This window comes from Phyllobates terribilis, unplaced genomic scaffold (assembly GCF_046119375.1).
Source record: "Phyllobates terribilis strain yellow unplaced genomic scaffold, ASM4611937v1 Scaffold_3__8_contigs__length_932513732, whole genome shotgun sequence".
Taxonomy (NCBI): domain Eukaryota; kingdom Metazoa; phylum Chordata; class Amphibia; order Anura; family Dendrobatidae; genus Phyllobates; species Phyllobates terribilis.
The window spans coordinates 190037098-190057447 of record NW_027362763.1 but is presented as its reverse complement, the minus strand read 5'-3'; the positions used below and the strand labels follow the sequence as shown (position 1 = coordinate 190057447).

At 45.6% G+C, this 20350-nt stretch overlaps 1 protein-coding gene across 2 annotated transcripts in view; it reads left to right on the top strand.

Moving 5' to 3' along the window:
* Positions 1-4387: 4387 nt before the first annotated feature.
* Positions 4388-20350, top strand: part of LOC141259009 (uncharacterized) — a 36119-nt gene continuing 20156 nt past the window's right edge. Inside the window, exons 1-7 of one of the 2 annotated variants that reach the window (XM_073674385.1) lie at positions 4389-4558; positions 17485-17607; positions 17730-17932; positions 18389-18541; positions 18744-18892; positions 18985-19125; positions 19394-19533. In XM_073674385.1, coding sequence (XP_073530486.1) covers positions 17753-17932; positions 18389-18541; positions 18744-18892; positions 18985-19125; positions 19394-19533 — 763 coding nt within the window. In that variant the 5' untranslated portion in view covers positions 4389-4558; positions 17485-17607; positions 17730-17752. Of the gene's footprint in view, positions 4559-17484; positions 17608-17729; positions 17933-18388; positions 18542-18743; positions 18893-18984; positions 19126-19393; positions 19534-20350 lie in introns of both variants that reach the window. The other variant, XM_073674386.1, reaches the window with a different exon arrangement.

Genomic DNA, 20350 nt, shown 5'->3' with positions numbered 1-20350 from the left:
CCACAGAGGTACTGCATCTCACCCAGAGGTGTGGTATCCCACTCTCAGGTAAGGATGAAGTACTGCCCGGGACCCACACACTTGCGTCCATTACACTCCACTTCAGAGGCAAGGGCGAGATTGCTCCTAAAAGAGAGTACAGTCCCTGGTCCCTAGCTGGAGGGTGGAACCATGTAGTGGGTGTGGGTGGAGGAAGTAGTTTAGGGGAGCACTTCAGTAGGTGTATAAAAAGGGGAGCCATCTTGAGGGAGTGTGTTCAGTCAGAGGAGGACAGTGAGAGGAGAAGGAGTGGGAGCAGGAGCTCTGCAGGAGCTCTGCTCAGAGAAACAGGCCTAGTTGAGAGGCCCAGGTTTGACTGAGAGAAGAGGAAGGGAGCAGAGGAAGGCTCCAAGAGGAACAGAAGGGATCCTAGGGGCACAGGAAGTGTGGATGCCATCTGTGCGCCCGAACCTGCAGGAACGCAGAGGGATCAGGCCGCAGAGGGGACCAGCCCCTAAACTAGTGGAGAACTACAAGGCTCAGCTAGGAAACCGGAGGCTTCTGCACTTTCAGGGTGTATTTGCTCACAGTCGCAGCTAACTCGCCAAAAAGGTAGCCACACAGGATTCAGGGAACTGCAGGTTGCCCGCCAAGATCCGAGATTACCGGCTTGGGACACTGGTTGCGAGGTGCAGGGCAGGAGGATGAGAGCCAGCGCAGGAAGACGACCGAGGAAGGCACATAGAAGGGGGTCCCGTTAAGTGCTCTTGAATTACCTGAGGGATTGCTGAACCCCTTCCTTGGTGAACACAGGATGACGTGGGAGGTCACATACCGGTACTGGTGACCTGGAGTCTGAAAGCCGTGAGTAAAGCTTCAAGACTGCACCCCACTGTGTCCTCACATTCTTATCTGCGCCATCCCCTGCACTACACTGCACAACAACAGCTACCTCATCTATAATCATCACTGCACCGCCCTGGAGCTTAGCTCTACCTGTGAAGAGCTGAACCAACTCTGCTGCATCACCAACAGCTCCAGAGGATCTGCACCGCAGCGGCGGCTCCATATAGCCGCATACCACAGGTGGCATCACGAACATTAACTATAAAACTATAATTCCCCTTTTATTGACCGCCCTGGGTCACAGACTGGGTCACTGCCACTGTGACATCCCCCGCACCGACTGGCCCGACACCGATTACCCCACGCCCAGGGGGCGCATCAGAAACGTAGTGACAGGGATAGACACTGGGCATGTCTAGAGGTTAGATATAATTCCTTGTGGGGCTGCAGTACTTTTTATCAGCCACAAGATGCCACTGCTGGGCACAGTTGTCAGTGTGAGGCAAGGCAGTTGCTAATCAGATGGCTTAGTGGGTGGAGCCTCTGGGTGTGCTAAAAATAGCTGCAGCCGTTATTTTTGAGTCAGTTGAAGCCCTGTCAGGGATGTATCTCCTCACTCGGGAGTCCTATTAGCCGACCGGAGAAACTCAACGGAGGTATTGAGGACCCAGGGCACTTCTAGTCTGCAAGTAGCAGAGGAAAATAGGACTCCAGGATAAGCCTTGAGGGAGATAAAGGATCTGGGCACACTGTCGCTGGTGAGGAACCGTCTCTTAGACTAAGGAATAGAAACAGAGAGATGCTTCACCTAAAGAGGGCACCAGGGCTGAAGATGATTTTAGCACCTGTATGGGAGACAAGAACCTGTTGGGCCTTATCCAATCTATCAGACTGTAAATATTGTAATTACTCCTTTCCCCCAAGTAAAACCCCAGTTAATAACTTTGTGTTCTCTGAAATTATTACTGCCCTGGTCCCAGAAGAGAAATGTCTGGAGACAGCCGCGACCGGATGGTGTGAAGTAAGTGAAGAATGTCACATACACAGCCACACATCAGTGGGAGGACACAAATTTACTGTAAAGTGCCAAAGCGAGCAGGGGCTACAACTTGCCCACGACTACCTCACTGAGGCACCTTACATTGATATAGCTGTATAGCCCAATAAAAATTAATCCAATGTTGAAGCCGTATGTACTGAAGGTATGTCAATGCACTTGAGTTTTTTCTTCCAAATACATAGACACCCCCATTACACTCCCATCCTGATTTTACGTGTAAAAAAGTAATTTTTTGTTGGAATCAGAGCACCTAGATAGTCATACAGGTACTTCCATATTTAGAAAAAAAAAAAAAAAAAACATAGAAAAGTTTGGTTAAACTACTTCTGGACCTCTGAGATGATAAACGTTCTGGTGCAGCAGAGACAGGGAAAATGATCCGAGTCGAGGGGAAAATGGATGGTGCGAAATACAGGAATATTCTTGAGCAAAACCTGTTTCAGTCTGTCAGTGAATTGAGACTGGGAAAAAGAAACAAGGATGTGGTTTTTCTGCGCTGCTGCTCAAATAATGGAAATCAGGATCGTGAGATGATAGTTATGCGAGTTTTACTAATGGTTCATTGTCAACGCGTTTCGAAATTATTCCAAAATTCTTCTTCAAGACATAACTATGTATCATGCAGAACTATCATCTCATGATCCTGATTTCCATTATTTCAGCAGCAGCGCAGAAAAAATACAATCTTGTTCCTTTTTCCTATATCACTGGTCAGAAGAACGGTGGATCTGCAGCAGCTCACTGTCTACACGTTTACTTGGTTGTATGGTCACAACTCAGAACCTCATCAGGTAAGCATAACCTTAATTATTAATTCATTCATTTACTCGGATAAGACCCTATTTGCTCCTAGTTTCTTCTATTAGTGATTTGAGACTGGGATGGAGGTTCACCTTCCAACAAGACAATGACCCAAAGCATACTGATAAAGCAACACTTGAGTGGTTTAAGGGGAAACGTGTAAATGTTTTGGAGTGGCCTAGTCAAAGCCCAGATCCAATTAAGAATCTGTGGTCAGACTTGAAGATTTCTGTTCACCAGAGGAAACCATCTAACTTGAAGGAGCTGGAGCAGTTTTGCCTTGAGGAATGGGCAAAAGTCCCAGTGGCAAGATGTGGAAAGCTCATAGAGACTTATCCAAAGCGACTTGGAGCTGTAATTAGTGCAAAAGGAGGCTCTACAAAATACTGACTCTGGGGGGAATAGTTATGCACACTGAAGTTTTCAGTTATTTTACCCTATTTGATGTTTGCTTCACAATAAGAAGAAAACCAAATGTTCACCATTGTAGGCATGCTCTTTACATGAATTTCCAGGTTGTGAGGTAGCAAAATACAAAAAATGCCGGGGGTGTGTGTGTGTGTGTGTGGGGGGGAATACTTTTGCAAGGCACTGTACATTTCCACTGTAACTAGGGTTAATATATCAGCCCAAGCTACAGGGTAAATCAGGTAAAAAAAATATATGTTGAACTTCCCCCAAAAGGCCTTTTATGACCTTATGAGGAGGGAGGGTGGTGACAATTTGTGAAATAAATTAAAAGTTGGTAAAAAATAAAGAAATAAATAAAAAACAACTTAGTGATCCTTTGTGGACATGGAAAACAAATTAAAAGAATGAAGCCCCCCCCCCCTCAGTAGGCCATTATGAGGGGGGTCTCATGATAATACAGACCCTTATATTCAATTTTTGTGGTACAATTACTCTGTTTTCTTTTGGTCATGAAAGGGTTAACTGTTTTATACAGGTCAGCTGTGGTAGCCACGAGCAGATTAATCTTGTTTGAACTGGATTTTTTGGCGGTCAAATTTCCTTGATTTTGATTGGCTGTCAAGAAAAATGCGGGAAGGAATGTAGGATATAAAAGACAGCTGTTCGCCAGCTGTGCGGCATTCCAGCCGTCAGAAGAAAAGAAGCTCCCGCCCTCCCTCCCCCTTTTTTAGTTTTTTAAATTTGTCGTGATAGTTGATTTGTGGGAAAATCGCCCAGTGAATGCTGGGTGGATTGGATGTATTTATATGGAAAATTATTTAATTGATTATTTGGTTATTAATATTCTAATTATTTATTAAAGTTACCCAAAATAAACTTTACGGCCATTATTTATCCATACCTGTGTTGTTGTGATTTTTATTAAAAAAAAAATATATGGGTTTTATAGTATGCAAAAACAGACACGTATTCCCTTTATTTTCCCACCGATCTCTGCAAAAAAAAGAGAGTATGACAATGATTTTAAAAATGAAGCTCCATTCATCATGAAATAAAAAAAAGCTAACGTTATTTATGCAAATATCTGAACAAGAAATTTTTTACAGCTCTTTAAAACAACAAAAACAACAAAAAAAACAATCAAAAAATGTGCCTGGACAGGAGCGGGGGAAGTAGCTTTGTCTTGAACTGGTTAAACGCTGGCCAAAATAAAGTCATTTTTCATAAATGTGAAACTCTAACTATATTTTCAGAATTTCCTCTGAAAAGACTGTATTACATCTTGTGAGCTGCATTGTCACACTCGTACATGTCGGGCTTTTCTGTACTCTCACTGCCGGTCTGGGAGTGGCTGCTGTCCTAGGAACACACAAGACTCTGTCCTGAGCAGAGAAGGGCGGTTTGTCGGTACCATAGAAACTGCAGCTAAATGCCAAACTTTGCCCTGGCTTCCTGGACCAGGTACTTTATGTCTTGATACAATCTTACTAAATCCTTCCAGCCTCGCTATCTATGACTGAGCATGTAACTTTACTATTGATATTAGATTTGTTACTTATTATCCCCCTCAGTATAAATGAATAGATCAGTGCATTCCGTCAGATCATTGCTCAGGATTTCATAGAGAATGGTGCTCAGCTTTTCTGATAATACAGCCTGTCTGGATGCTTATGATCTGTGGCTAAGATTTAGTACTGTACTGCATTTTTGACTATTGAGTTTTGCTACAAATGTCTTTTTTAGGCTCGTGTTACACACACAGTGACTTTGGCCCTAATACCTGTCACACAGCCAAAGCTTGCTAGATGTCTCTGCTACATGACAGTGCAATACAAGTGATTAGGGTCAACCACGAGGGTACTGCGACGACAACAAGCAAGTCGCAAAAAATTCCAACACGGTTTGACTTTCACATTCACGTGTTTTGCGCTTCGTTGCAGCAAAGATACCTAGCGAGCTTGGGCTGTGCGACAAGTATCACGCCCAGAGTTGCATGTGGCCCTAGCCTAAAGCAGCATTCCTACTATTTTTTTTTGCCTAAATAGTGCAGCAAAATATGTTATTAAAGGGGCTAGCCTCTCAAACTGACCCAATAATAGTTTAAATATCAAATTCTTATTCCCCAATAAAAATTATACCTTATTATGAAGATCAGATGTGCCAGTCATGAAAAGCTAATCCTTCCCTTGGTTGCTTTGAAAATAGTTCTTACACCAAAGTGACTTTTATTCCAGTCTATGGCATATGCAAATTACCTTAGACTAGTCCAAACAGTTGCTTCACCCAGAACAGTCCAACGCCAGATCCTTTCATCGAACCCCTCTGGGTAAGATTGACATCCTCTTCTCTTTCCATGTCATTGGAGAGTACACCCAACTTCATTGCGTTTGGCCAGCGAGGAAGAAAGTCACACACTTCTGAAAAGACTTGGTAAGCACTAGACTATTCTAGGTGAAGCTACTAGACTAGTCTGGCTGGTGTCATTTGCATATGCCAAGGATGACAATAATATGTGCTTTTGCTTCATTAGGATCTACTCTCAAGGCTATAAATGGCACCATGACTAGAACAAACCATATATTAACACCACATAGTGACCGAATAATACCACATACAAGGAACAAATAGCACCACACTATGACTAGACCACATAGTAACCTAATAATACAACATACAAGGAACAAATATAGTCACACGACATATTACCACCACATAGTGTCCGAATACTATAATACTGATCATTAATAAAAAAACACAATACTAATATTACCATAAGTGCCATTATACACAGGAACTCTGTACACAGTATACAGTGTATAGTGCAAGTGTACAGGTAATACAGTGATTACCAGTGACATTATACACAGGAGCTCTGTATATAGCGTCAGTGTACAGGTTATATAGGGATCACCAGTGACATTATACACAGGAGCTCTGTATATAGTGTATAGCGTACAGGTAATACAGGGGTCACCAGTGACATATACAGTGGAGCTCTGTATATAGTGTATAGTGTACAAGTAGTACAGGGTGCCCCGGTGACATTATACACAGGAGCTCTGTATATAGTGTCAGTGTACATGTAATACAGTGATCAACAGTGATATAATACACAGGAGCTCTGTACATAGTATACAGTGTATAGTGTTAGTGTACAGGTAACACACTGACTCACCGGTGACGTCTCTAGTTGAAGTCTTTCATCTTCGCTTTTCTCCTTAATCCAGTGGAGACCACCATCACTTCTTCCAGCCAGGACTCGTCTGTGCATAAAATAACACACAGATATGTAGAGCACCGCTTTTAGAGCACATCCTCCAACTTCTACACTACGCAGCTGAATAAAGACGTGCACCCACCATTAATACATAATTAGTTATTATGCAATCCACCATTCCAAATATAAATTGTAATCCACCACTGTGCCCCCACTTGTAGCCACTTTTCCCACCCAATAAATATATAAAATAATTAGCACATGTACTCTTTCCCCCAATTCATTAACAGTCACACTCCGTCATCCTCAACGCGCCCCCCACTCTGTACCTCCGTCTCCCCCGATTCATTATATTTACATGTCCCCCTCCTCCCCAATTCATTGTCACGTCCTCTCTCTCTCTCCCATCCCCATCCTCTATTTATCACTTACTCTCCACCACCCCCAATTCATCATTTGTTGCGGCACCCCCACACTTCCAATTCATCATTTGTGGCACCCTCCACTCCCAATTCATTATTTGCTCCCCCCGCTCCCAATTTATCAATTGCGGCACCCCCCCACTCCCAATTCATCATTTGCGGAACCCCCCCATTCCCAATTCAGGATTTGCTCTCTCTCTCACTCCCAATTCATCATTTGTGGCACCTCCCCACTCCCAATTCATCATTTGCTCACTCCCAATTCATCATTTGCCCCCCCCACTCTCAATTCACCATTTGCTCTCCCCCCAACTCCCAATTCATCATTTGCTCACTCCCAATTCATCATTTGCCCCCCCCCACTCTCAATTCACCATTTGCTCTCCCCCCAACTCCCAATTCATCATTTGCCCCCCCACTCCCAATTCATCATTTGCTTTCCCTCTCGCTCCCAATTCATAATTTGCTGCCCCCCACTCACAATTCATCATTTGCTCCCCCCTCCACTCCCAATTCATTTAAAATACAGAATAATGGGCCCCACATAGTCCTCCATACAGAATAATGGGCTTCATATAGTCCTCAATTCAGAATAATGGGCCCCACATAGTCCTCCATACAGTATAATGGGCCCCACATAGTCCTCCATACAGAATAATGGGCCCCACATAGTCCTCCATACAGTATAATGGGCTCCACATAGTCCTCCATACAGTATAATGGGCTTCATGTAGTGCTCCATACATAATAATGGTCCCACATAGTCCTCCATATAGTATAATGGGCCCCATATAGTCCTCCATACAGTATAATGGGCCCCACATAGTCCTCCATACAGTATAATGGGCCCCATATAGTCCTCCATACAGTATAATGGGCCCCACATAGTCCTCCATACATAATAATGGGCCCCATATAGTCCTCCATACAGTATAATGGGCTTCATGTAGTCGTCCATACATAATGATGGGCCCCACATAGTCCTCCATACAGTATAATGGCCCCACATAGTCCTCCATACAGAATAATGGGCCCCACATAGTCCTCCATACAGTATAATGGCCCCACATAGTCCTCCATACAGTATAATGGGCCCCACATAGTCCTCCATAGAGAATAATGGGCCCCACATAGTCCTCCATACAGTATAATGGGCTTCACGTAGTCCTCCATACAGTATAATGAGCCCCACATAGTCCCCCATACAGAATAATGGGCCCCACATAGTCTTCCATACAGTATAATGGCCCCACATAGTCCTCCATACAGTATAATGAGCCCCACATAGTCCCCCATACAGAATAATGGGCCCCACATAGTCCTCCATACAGTATAATGAGCTTCACGTAGTCCTCCATACAGTATAATGGCCCCACATAGTCCTCCATACAGAATAATGGGCCCACATAGTCCTCCATACAGAATAATGGGCCCCACATAGTCCTCCATACAGTATAAGGGGCCCCACATAGTCCTTCATACAGAATAATGGGCCCCACATAGTCCTCCATACAGTATAAGAGGCCCCACATAGTCCTCCATACAGAATAATGGGCCCCACATAGTCCTCCATACAGAATAATAACCCCACATAGTCCTCCATACAGTATAATGGGCCCCACATAGTCCTCCATACAGAATAATGACCCCACATAGTCCTCCATACAGAATAATGAGCCCCACATAGTCCTCCATACAGTATAAGGGGCCCCACATAGTCCTCCATACAGAATAATGGGCCCCACATAGTCCTCCATACAGAATAATAGCCCCACATAGTCCTCCATACAATATAATGGGCCCCACATAGTCCTCCATACAGAATAATGACCCCACATAGTCCTCCATACAGAATAATGAGCCCCACATAGTCCTCCATACAGTATAAGGGGCCCCACATAGTCCTCCATACAGAATAATGGGCCCCACATAGTCCCCCATACAGAATAATCGGCCCCACATAGTCCTCCATACAGTATAATGGGCTTCACGTAGTCCTCCATACAGTATAAAGACCCCACATAGTCCTCCATACAGAATAATGGGCCCACATAGTCCTCCATACAGTATAATGGCCCCACATAGTCCTCCATACAGTATAATGGGCTCCACATAGTCCTCCATACAGTATAATGGCCCCACATAGTCCTCCATACAGTATAATGGGCTCCACATAGTCCTCCATACAGTATAATGGCCCCACATAGTCCTCCATACAGTATAATGGCCCCACATAGTCCTCCATACAGAATAATAGCCCCACATAGTCCTCCATACAGTATAATGGCCCCACATAGTCCTCCATACAGAATAATGGCCCCACATAGTCCTCCATACAGAATAATGGCCTCACATAGTCATCCATACAGAATAATGACCCCACATAGTCCTCCATACAGAATAATGGGCCCCACATAGTCCTCCATACAGAATAATAGCCCCACATAGTCCTCCATACAGAATAATGGCCCCACGTAGTCCTCCATACAGAATAATGGCCTCACATAGTCATCCATACAGAATAATGACCCCACATAGCCCTCCATACAGAATAATGGCCCTACATAGTCCTCTTTACAGAATAATGACCCCACATAGCCCTCCATACAGAATAATGGCCCCGCATACTCCTCCATACAGAATAATAGCCCCACATAGTCCTTAGGCAGTAACGGGCAAAATATAATCACCCTGTGGTACAGATTTGGCCCACAGACCATATATGCATGTAACTAAAAGAAATCAGCAGCACTGCCAATTTGAAACAGGGGGTACATGGGCATCATCCAGTCACTTACAATCAATGAATATGGAGAGTGAGGCAGCACATCCAGTGAGATGGACTTTGGGTTCATAAACTCAAACCCTGACTTCTCAGTAATGGAGTAATGGACTGTCCATGTAAAGGAATAGCTGGATTTGTCTTTGAAAGAGCTGCATGTGCATATAAATAGTTAGGGGAGTGAAATCTTGCTGACGGATTCCCTGTAAAGGGCCGTTTCTAGAACTGAAAGTTATTCCCTATTAATTGGATGGGGTTTACTTAATAATCACTAAGGACCTCCAAGTGATCTAAGGGTTTGGCAGAATATTTGCCTCAAAAGAAACAGAGGTACATAAGCTTGACCTCCACTGTATTCATTGTCTATGGGACTGAAGGGGAAAGTTGAGAACAGTGCTAGGATATTTCCAGCAGTCCCACAGACCATGAATGGAGTTGAAGTTGAGCATGCAGACCTTCATTACATTGAAGACAGGGCTACGCATATTCCCATTCTCAGGATCGCTAGGGGTCAGAGAGGTTGGACATTTAGCAATCAGTTTGTCATTCCCAATCCCATGTAGACGTTCTTCTGTAACAATTCAGGATATTCTGCCATCTTGATTAATTTGTCACCTCTAATATGGTTCCATTAAAGCTTCATTCACATGTACGTGTTTAAAAGCTTACATAAAAAAATGGTACTGGTGTCACCACTGTTTGGTCCATATGTCAGTTTTTTACCATCAGTATCATCAGTGATTTTCACGGATGGATAAATAAATAAATGACAAAGCTTCTCCTATACTTTGCAATGTTAAACAGAGACAGCACATGGATGGACAGATGCCATCCGTGTACTGTACATGTTTTTCATGGACCCATAGAGTTTTGCACAGACACATGATCTGTGAAAAAACACAGACGTGTTACTAGGACCATAGATTATAGTGGGTACATGTTGTATCCGTGAAAAGAGGGGAGAGAACACATACATGCAACACGAACGTGTGAATGAGGGCTAGGGCAGATTACATTGCCTATAAAATAAAATCGCTTTGCAAAAGGTGTGGAATCTCATCACAATGTTCTTTCTCCTATATAATAGAAACAGTGATAATTCAGTGACGTACAGCTGCTATCTCACTACACTGCAAAATCTCCAGTGCATCTTATGTGATGCAGTTTCAGCCTGTCTCCTCTGCCTCCTGCTTGTGATGTGTTTCCCTGTCAACTTTTAGCTGTACATAGAATTATACTATTATTATTGCTTATTGTTATAGCGCCATTTATTCCATGGTGCTTTACATGTGAAAAAGGGGTATACATACAAAGACCGTTACAATAATCTTGAACAAAATGTGACGGCGACTGGTACAGGAGGAGAGAAGACCCTGCCCGCGAGGGCGCACAAACAATCTACAAGGGATGGGTGAGGATACAGTGGGTGAGGGTAGAGCTGGTCGTGCAGCGGTATGGCGGAGCGAGGGTTACTGCAGGCTTGCCAGAAGAGGTGGGTCTTCAGGTTCCTTTTGAAGGTTTCCACAGTAGGCGAGAGTCTGATGTGTTGGGGTAGTGAGTTCCAGAATGGGGGGATGCACGGGAGAAATCTTGTATGCGATTGTGGGAAGAGGAGATATGAGGGTAATAGAGAAGGAGATCTTGTGAGGATCGGAGGTTGCGTGCAGGTATGTATCGGGAGACTAGGTCACAGATATATGGAGGAGACAGATTGTGGATGGCTCTATATGCCATCTTTAGGGTTTTGAACTGAAGTCTCTGGGCAATGGGGAGCCAGTGAAGGGATTGACAGAGAGGAGAGGCCGGGGAATAGTGGGGGGGACAGGTGGATTAGTCGGGCAGCAGAGTTTAGGATAGATTGGAGGGGTGCGAGAGTGTTAGAGGGAAGGCCACAGAGCAGGCGGTTGCAGTAGTCGAGACAGGAGATGATGAGGGCGTGCACTAGTGTTTTTGCAGATTCGTGGTTGAGAAATGTGAGGAACCGGGAGATATTTTTGAGTTGGAGTTGGCAGGAAGTGGAAAGGGCTTAGATATGTGGTTTGAAGGAGAGATCAGAGTCCAGAGTTACCCCAAGGCCGCGAACTTGCGGGACTGGGGAGAGTGAACAGCCATTGATGTTGATAGATAGGTAAGGTGGGGGGGATGAGTGAGATGGTGGAAAGATGATGAATTCTGTTTTATTCATGTTAAGTTTTAGAAATCTAGCAGAGAAGAAGGATGAAATAGCAGACAGACATTGTGGGATTTTGGCTAGTAGGGAGGAGATATCGGGTCTGGAGAGGTAGATCTGTGTGTCTTCAGCATAGAGGTGATACTGAAAGCTGTGAGACTCTATGAGCAGTCCCAGGCCAAAGGTGTAGATGGAGAAGAGCAGGGGTCCTAAAACTGATCTTCGGGGGACACCAACAGATAGGGGGCGAGATGAGGAGGTGGTGTGTTTGGGAGACACTGAATGTCCTGTCTGTTAGGTATGAAGAGATCCAAGATAGGGCCAAGTCTGTGATGCCGAGAGATGAGAGAGTCTGTAGTAAGAGGAAATGGTCCACTGTGTCGAAGGTAGATGACAGGTCAAGGAGGAGGACAGAGTAGTGTTGCTTGGATTTAGCGGTTAGTAGGTCGTTGGTGACTTTAGTCAGGGCAGTTCCAGTAGAATGGTGCAGTCGGAAGCCAGATCGGAGGCAGTCAAAGAGAGAGCAGGAGGAGAGGTGGGAGGACAGTTCAAAGTGGACATGTTGTTCCAGTAGTTTAGAGGCATAGGGAAGAAGTGATATGGGGCGGTAGCTTGTCAGAGAGGATGAGTCAAGGGAGGGCTTTTTGAGGATGGGTGTGATTGTGTTTGAAGCATGAGGGGAAGACACCAGTTGTTAGTGACAGGTTGAAAAGGTGAGTTAGGGTTGGGATGAAGATAGTGGTAAGGTTGGGGATGAGGTGGGACAGGATCGAGTCAAGTTCACAGGTGGTGAGGTGTGATTTGGAGAGAGTAAAGAGGAAAGTTGGTCTTCCGTAATGGTGGAGAAGCTGGTTTTGGAGGAGGAGGATTGAGTAGGTGTGAGGAAGGGCTGGGGGGACTTTAGGTAAAAGCCTTGTCTGATAGTGTCAATCTTCTGCTTGAAAAATGAGGCAATGTCTTCGGCTGAGAGGTGAGGGAGGAGGCGCTGGGGGGCGGAGGAGAGAATTGAAGGTGTTGAATAGCTGTTTGTGAGACAGGGAGGATATGAGGGATGAGAAGTATGTTTGTTTTGCTGCAGTGAGTGTGGACTTGAAGGTAGTGAGGGACTGTTTGAATGCGATGAAGTGCTCATTGGAGTGGGACCTTTTCCATCTACGCTCAGCAACCCTGGAGGCCCAGCCCAGTTCTTTGGTTAGGCTGGTGTGCCAGGGTTGCCTGTTGATTGTGCGAGCTTTGGTATGTGTGAGGGGGGTGACCGAATTGAGAGCTGCAGCTGTTGTGGTGTTATATAAAGCGGCAGCAACATCTGCGTCATATAAGGAACTGATGACTGTAAGAGGGAGGAGGGATTTAGAGAGTGAGTGTAGGTCAAGGTGTTTAAGATTTCAGCGAGGGTATGCAAGTTTGTGGAGTGGGGATTACTGCCCTGGAGAGGAGAGGGTAGAGAATGTAAGTAGGTTGTGGTCAGATAGAGGGAGGGGTGAGTTGGAGAGGTTAGACAGGAAACAGAGGCAGGTAAAGGAGGTTGGAGGGGGAGTAGATGCGCATATTGTGCACTTCAAAGGAGGGGAGAGTAACAGAGGGTGGCAGTGGGATTTGAGTGAAGGAGCAGTTATCTGGCAGGAGAAAACCTACTCTTCCACCATACATGGCAATGGGGCGGGGGGGTTGGGAAAAGTGGAATCCACCATATGAAAGTGCAGCTGGAGAGGCTGTGTCAGAGGGGGTGAGCCGAGGAAGGAAAGTTTGTTAGTGATGAAAATATCATGGATGTAGGAAAGTTTGTTGCAGACGGAGCGAGCGTTAGTGGGACTGGGGAAGCGCGGGCTGGGCAAATGTGGATGAGGTTAGGAGGGTTGTGAGAGTTTGTGATAGATCGTGGATAGGAGATGGTAGTGACTGTGGGGATGTGGTGACGAGGGCCAGGATTTGGGGAGATATCGCCAGCAGTGAGGAGGAGCAGAGAAAGTGTTAGTAGGTGGTAGCAGGAGAGAGCATGAGGTGCTGTCTGTGCTTGGAGACACAGGGTTGAGTGTTTAGGAATAGTTCTGAGGAGGTGATATGAATGGGGAGGATGGAGGGAGAGATGAAGAGTTCATTATTAGGTGTAGGGATTAGGGGTGATTGTAAAAAGTGAAGGATTAAGGGGGTGAGAGTGAACCCCCCCCCCCCCCACAAACATTGTTTACAGTGTCCAAATATCCAGTTACCTTCAGTTCTCTTCAAGTTCAATTCAGGTATAATTCATATTTCTCAAACTTAAGCAATGGGACACTTAAGGTGATGGACACAGACTAAAGTCTATAGCAGACTCCTAGCTCTCAATATATGTTCAACAGAATGCATTCAGGTGTGAACCAGAGGGGAGTGGTCTCTACTCATCTTGATCAGCTGATTAAGACTGAGCCAGATGCTGGATAGTCAGGGCAGAATAAACAAAGTCATAAATAACAGTGGGGGTAGGGGTTGTTAGTTGAAAAAAGTACCATGTGTATATAGGAGCAGAGGAAGGAAGAAATCAGCAATTTTTGAGGGATGTCCAGTTTTAGGTAATGTCATTGTTGTGCCAACATTAAGCCACTTCTTGATGTCTGCCTTCACAGTTTTCCATGAAAAAAAAATGTACTCTTCTACTGACTGATAACGTTCAACAAAGATATCCCTTTGCTGTATTGTAAGCTGTTTATGTACCATGGTTTTTGCTGTAAAAGGCAACTAGGAAATGTCAGGAAAATCCTACTACAATAGCTAAACTTTAATCAGAATAACTGTAAATGATGGCAGCTGAGTACAAATCTATATATATATAATCATCTTATCCCGTCTGTCTGTCTTTCTGTCTGTCTGTCTGTCCAGGAAATCCCGCGTCGCTCATTGGTCCAGCAGCGGCCAATCAGCGCCGCGGGATTTCTGAAAAAGATGGCGGCCGTTAGCGGCTCATCTGCCGGACGGAGGTCAGCGGCGATGCAGCGGGGAGATGAGCGGCGCTAGCAGCACAACTACCCCGACTGGCGCCGCTTGACCTCCATGCGGCTAACGTCGGAAGATCAGCGGCTTGGCCCGCTGATCTCCCGACAGCAAGTGTGAACGGAGGACCGGGGAGCGGCGCCGCCGGTCGGGATGCTTCTGCTGCGAGTAGCCGCTCATCTCCCGGCTTCTCGCAGCAGAAGGAGCCGCACTGGAAGCGCCGCTCCCCGGTCCTCGCTAATACGGAGCCGCACAAGCAGCGCCGCTCCCCGGCCCACACTAATACGACGCTGATTGGTGGGCAAATTTAAACGCCGCTCTGCTCATTGGTCGCGGTGGCCGGCCGCGACCAATCAGCGAGATGTCCGGCAAATTTAAACGCCACTCTGCTGACTAATCGCGGCCGGCGACCGCGACCAATCAGCGATATAGGCTGCAAATTTAAACGCCGCTCTGCTCATTGGTCGCGGTGGCCGGCCGCGCCCAATCAGCGAGATGGGCGGCAAATTTAAACGCCGCTCTGCTGATTGGTCGCGGTGGCCGGCCGCGCCCAATCAGCGAGATGGGCGGCAAATTTAAACGCCGCTCTGCTGATTGGTCGCGGTGGCCGGCCGTGACCAATCAGTGAGATGGGCGGCAAATTTAAATGCCGCAGTGCTGATTGGTCGCGGTGGCCGGCCGTGACCAATCAGCGAGATGGGCGGCAAATTTAAACGCCGCTCTGCTGATTGGTCGCGGTGGCCGACCGCGACCAATCAGCGAGATGGGCGGCAAATTTAAACGCTGCAGTGCTGATTGGTCGCGGTGGACGGCCGTGACCAATCAGCGAGATGGGCGGCAAATTTAAACGCCGCTCTGCTGATTGGTCGCGGTGGCCGACCGCGACCAATCAGCGAGATGGGCGGCAAATTTAAACGCTGCAGTGCTGATTGGTCGCGGTGGACGGCCGTGACCAATCAGCGAGATGGGCGGCAAATTTAAACGCCGCTCTGCTGATTAATCGCGGCCGGCCATCGCGACTAATCAGCGAGATGGGCGGCAAATTTAAACGCCGCTCTGCTGATTGGTCGCGGTCGCCGGCCGTGACCAATCAGCGATATAGGCTGCAAATTTAAACGCCGCTCTGCTGATTGGTCGCGGTGGCCAACCGCGACCAATCAGCGAGATGGGCAGCAAATTTAAACGCCGCTCTGCTCATTGGTCGCGGTGGCCGGCCGCGACCAATCAGCGAGATGTCCGGCAAATTTAAACGCCACTCTGCTGACTAATCGCGGCCGGCCACCGCGACCAATCAGCGATATCGGCGGAAAATTTAAACGCCGCTCTGCTGATTGGTCGCGGTCGCCGGCCGCGACCAATCAGCGATATAGGCTGCAAATTTAAACGCCGCTCTGCTCATTGGTCGCGGTGGCCGGCCGCGACCAATCAGCGAGATGGCCGGCAAATTTAAACGCCGCTCTGCTCATTGGTCGCGGCCGCCGGCGACCGCTACCAATCAGCGAAATTGGCGCCAAATTTAAACACCGCTCTGCTGACTGGTCGCGGTCGCCAGACGCGACCAATCAGCGAGATTGGCGCCAAATTTAAACAACGCTCTGCTGATTGGTCCTGGCTGCCAGCCGCGGCCAATCATCGATATTGGCGCCAAATTTAAACAACGCTCTGCTGATTGGTCGCGTCTGGCGTCAGCGACCAATCAGCGAGATTGGCGCCAAATTTAAACAACGCTCTGCTGATTGGTCGCGTCTGCTGTCCGCGACCAATCAGCGAGATTGGCGCCAAATTTAAACAACGCTCTGCTGATTTGTTGCGGTCGCCGGCCGCGACCAATGAGCAGTATTGGCGCCAAATTTAAACCTCGCTCTGCTGATTGGTCGCGACCGCCGGCCGCGACCGATCAGCGATTTTGGTGCCAAATTTAAACACCGCTCTGCTGATTGGTCGCGGTGGCCGGCCGCGACCAATCAGCAATTTTGGTGACAAATTTAAACAACGCTCTGCTGATTGCTCGCGGTCACCGGCCGCGACCAATCAGCGATATTGGCGCCAAATTTAAACACCGCTTTGCTGATTGGTCGCGGTGGCCTACCGCAACCAATCAGCGATATTGGCGCCATATTTAAACACCGCTCTGCTCATTGGTCGCGGTTACCGGTCATGAATAACCAGCATTATTGGCGACAAATTTAAACACCGCTCTGCTGATTAGTCGCAGCCGTGACCAATCACCATTATTGGCGCCAAATTTAAATAACGCTCTGCTGATTGGTCACGACCGCCGGCCGCAACCAATCAGCATTATTGCCGCCAAATTTAAACCCCGCTCTGCTGATTGGTCGCGTTCGCTGGCCGCGACCAATCAGCATTATTGGCGCCAAATTTAAACCCCGCTCTGCTGATTTGTCGCGACCGCCGGCCGTGACCAATCTGCGATATAGGTGCCAAATTTTAACACCGCTTTGCTAATTGGTCGCGGTTGCCGGCCTCGACCAATCAGCGATTTTGGCGCCAAATATAAATACCGCTCTGCTGATTGCGCCCGATCGGCCGTATACCTATTCTAGAATACCTGATGCGTTAGAATCGGGCCACCATCTAGTACTATTTATCATGAATTTAGATGTGATTGGCTAATTCCGTAAATAAAGTAAAAAGCAGTTAATAGACATTTTGTACATTATAGGTTCTATGTCACAAGTGTATACAACTATAATCTAATTACTCTTTAAGTGAAACCTAAGCCTGTTGACACATCTCCCAAACCCAGAAATGTAGTTCATGTTTTATCTGCTAATTGTACTTGCTAACTCTTTTGGAACATCCCCCCAGAAAAAGGAACATCTTCCAGACTCTCTTAAGAGTTTGCAAATTCCGTGGCCCTGCTGAATCTGTCTGAAAACTCACGGACATCAGAGAATCTAGAAGGGGCCTTCTGCCCTGAAATCTCGGGAGGTAGGACACAGAGAGGACAATGGTTGTGACATGTAAAAGAGGTGTAACTATGCTCCGGCTCTTCCAGATGCCAACCATCAAAAAATCTACACCCATGCAATAAAATTTCCACTTTTGGTCAGTTATAGGGCATGGTGCTGTCACAATGACGTCGAAAACCAAGAAGAGGGGGAAAGGAGCTGCAGTTAAAGCAGTAGATTCATCAGCTCTGAAGAAATTCCTGAAGAGATACGAACATCATTGTGGGCAATATCAATCGCTTGTCAGCCCCACCATCACTCGTGCCCTCAAAAAATGTATCCAAGATGGATCCAAATATCTCAAGGTAAGCCTGGAACACTAAGACTTTGACTATGAAGAATAAAAGAATAGGACATCTGATTTTATAATTTTCAGATGTAATCGTCAACATCCAGTCATGCCTATTAGCCTTGTCTCTGTAGAACCATCTACATTAATGAAATTTTCATCTGAAAATCAATCAAACGATCATGCATTTGGATTAATAATGAACATTTCTTCATAAAAACCCTAAAATGGCGATATAATAGTATTTAATGATACAATAAAACTTTTTTCGCTAACATAGTAAAATTCTGTTTGCTAACACCTGTTGGACTGTACAGTCAAACAGTTTCAAATGTCTGCTTTTTAGATATTTGTTATTAAATTGACTACATTAATTCTGAATTGTGAATGACTGATATTTGACATTGGTAATGGCGCTTTTTTAGTTGCACCAATCTTATACATAGAATATTGTGGTCTATTTTACCTGCAGATCATCTTGTCCTGTCCTGAGACCTCCTCCGATGGTTCCTCACCAGTTTTATTAAGACCACTACTGATGACTATACGGGATGAGCGATATATGCTTGCCACAGACTTGTGCTTATGGGGAGTTCCTCTCAGTAACCAGGACGTTGCCAGTCTTGTGCGTTTGTAGGTTAAATGTATTTGGGGAAAATCAAACATTTCCGATATACTAATATTTTGTATTTTCCATTGTCATGACTTCATGGAAATGCCAGACACGGGTAGAATTGTCAATGGGATTCTTTTATATTTTCTTCTGAACGATGGCTAGTTTTGATCTTTTAACCACCTGTTACATATGCTTTCTCTTCTTTATGCAGGCTATACTACTGGAACTAAGAGGGAGAACGTCATATCCATTTATAAAACTGGAAGTTATAGATTGTGGGATTGACGTTTGGTCAATGGAGAGGTTGGGAAAAGCGGTTCAGTTCAGCCAGTTAACATCCATAACACTGGATCACAATGAGTAAGATGATGATGTCCCACTGTCCATACAGGATCCATGAACATATTTCTGCATAACAACATATTATTACTATTATATTATTATTTCTTTAGATTTCGAGATGAAGGAATTCAGAGTCTTGTCCGAGGTCTTGAAGGAAACATGAAGCTGGTGTCTCTGAGCCTCTGTTACTGCAACCTAGGTCCTCCTAGCGGAGCAGTACTGGGAGACCTTTTGGCACAATCAGCCATCAGGTAATTTGGGGTAAGGGGGAAACTACCACCTTCGAAGCAGGTGGCATTGACTATTATAATGAATCATTGAACTTGAAAGGGCCCATATATTATTCTTACCCAGGGGCCCTCTTCTGTCTGTGTCGGTTTGCCCATATGAAAACACTACTATTATTACAGACCCATGGAAGTTCGGAGCCCTGTTGGGAATTTTGCATTGGGGCTCAGGAGTTATAAATTATTCTGTTGGATCTTTCCCATGTTGACTCTATGTTGTTTTGTCATACAGTGAACTGTATCTTACTGGAAACTACTTGCAGTGCTCTGGGGCAGTGGATTTAATTACTGAAATTGCAGAATATGTCCAGAAAAAAGCGATAGAAAAGCCGACTGAAGAGGCATCCAGTCTGGCGCATCAGATTCTAGAAGGTAAAATGAAAGTTTTCTTCATCTATTACGAGTCACATCATCTTGAGTTTTAACATTGGAGAGTTTCAGATGTAAAGATTTTGAAGCAAGTTAAGAATGACAATGTGCCAGTATTTTAGTACAAATAGAGGCCCCTAATGCACTACATTTATTATATATTTTGGATCCTCACTTTGAAGTTTTGAAAAGTGCCAAAAAATAGGCACAGCTAAAAGGACTACTAAAATGAGCAAGATTTATTAACGCCATGTGCGTAAAGTGTCTAATGTGTGCCAAAAATATAGCACAGTGTCAGCCACTCTGGTTAGTAAGTCAAAAGTTTTGGAACAAATTACATTTAAAGAGTACATACAGCCTATCTATGGCTGCCCTTTTTTTCAAGGGGTTGTCCTCACCCAAAAATACTTTCTGCTATGAGCTGTGATTGTTATAAAAAATAAACTAAGTATTACTTAACCTCCATGGGGCCGGTGCCGGCTCTCCACCGATGCCCTAGTCTCTGTTGTTTGTCTGCTGCACTGTCTACGTGATGTCTGCGCTGCAAACAGGGACCATCGCAACGGCAGAGCTTTAATTCTGGACCAAGTGAGTGGGGTTGGAGGAGGAGTAAGTCATATTCAGTTTTTTTTTTTATAACTACTGTAGCTTATAGTAGAGAATATTCTGAAAGGGGACAACTACTTTAAGATAATGGCGGGCAGCCACAGAAAGTTGATTTTACTAAGTAACTTTGAATTGAAAAAGTGGCCAGAAGTGCTCCTAATGCTACCCTCAAAGTCCCAACTTTCTAGCAAAAGTCAGATCTAAACGTGCAAGT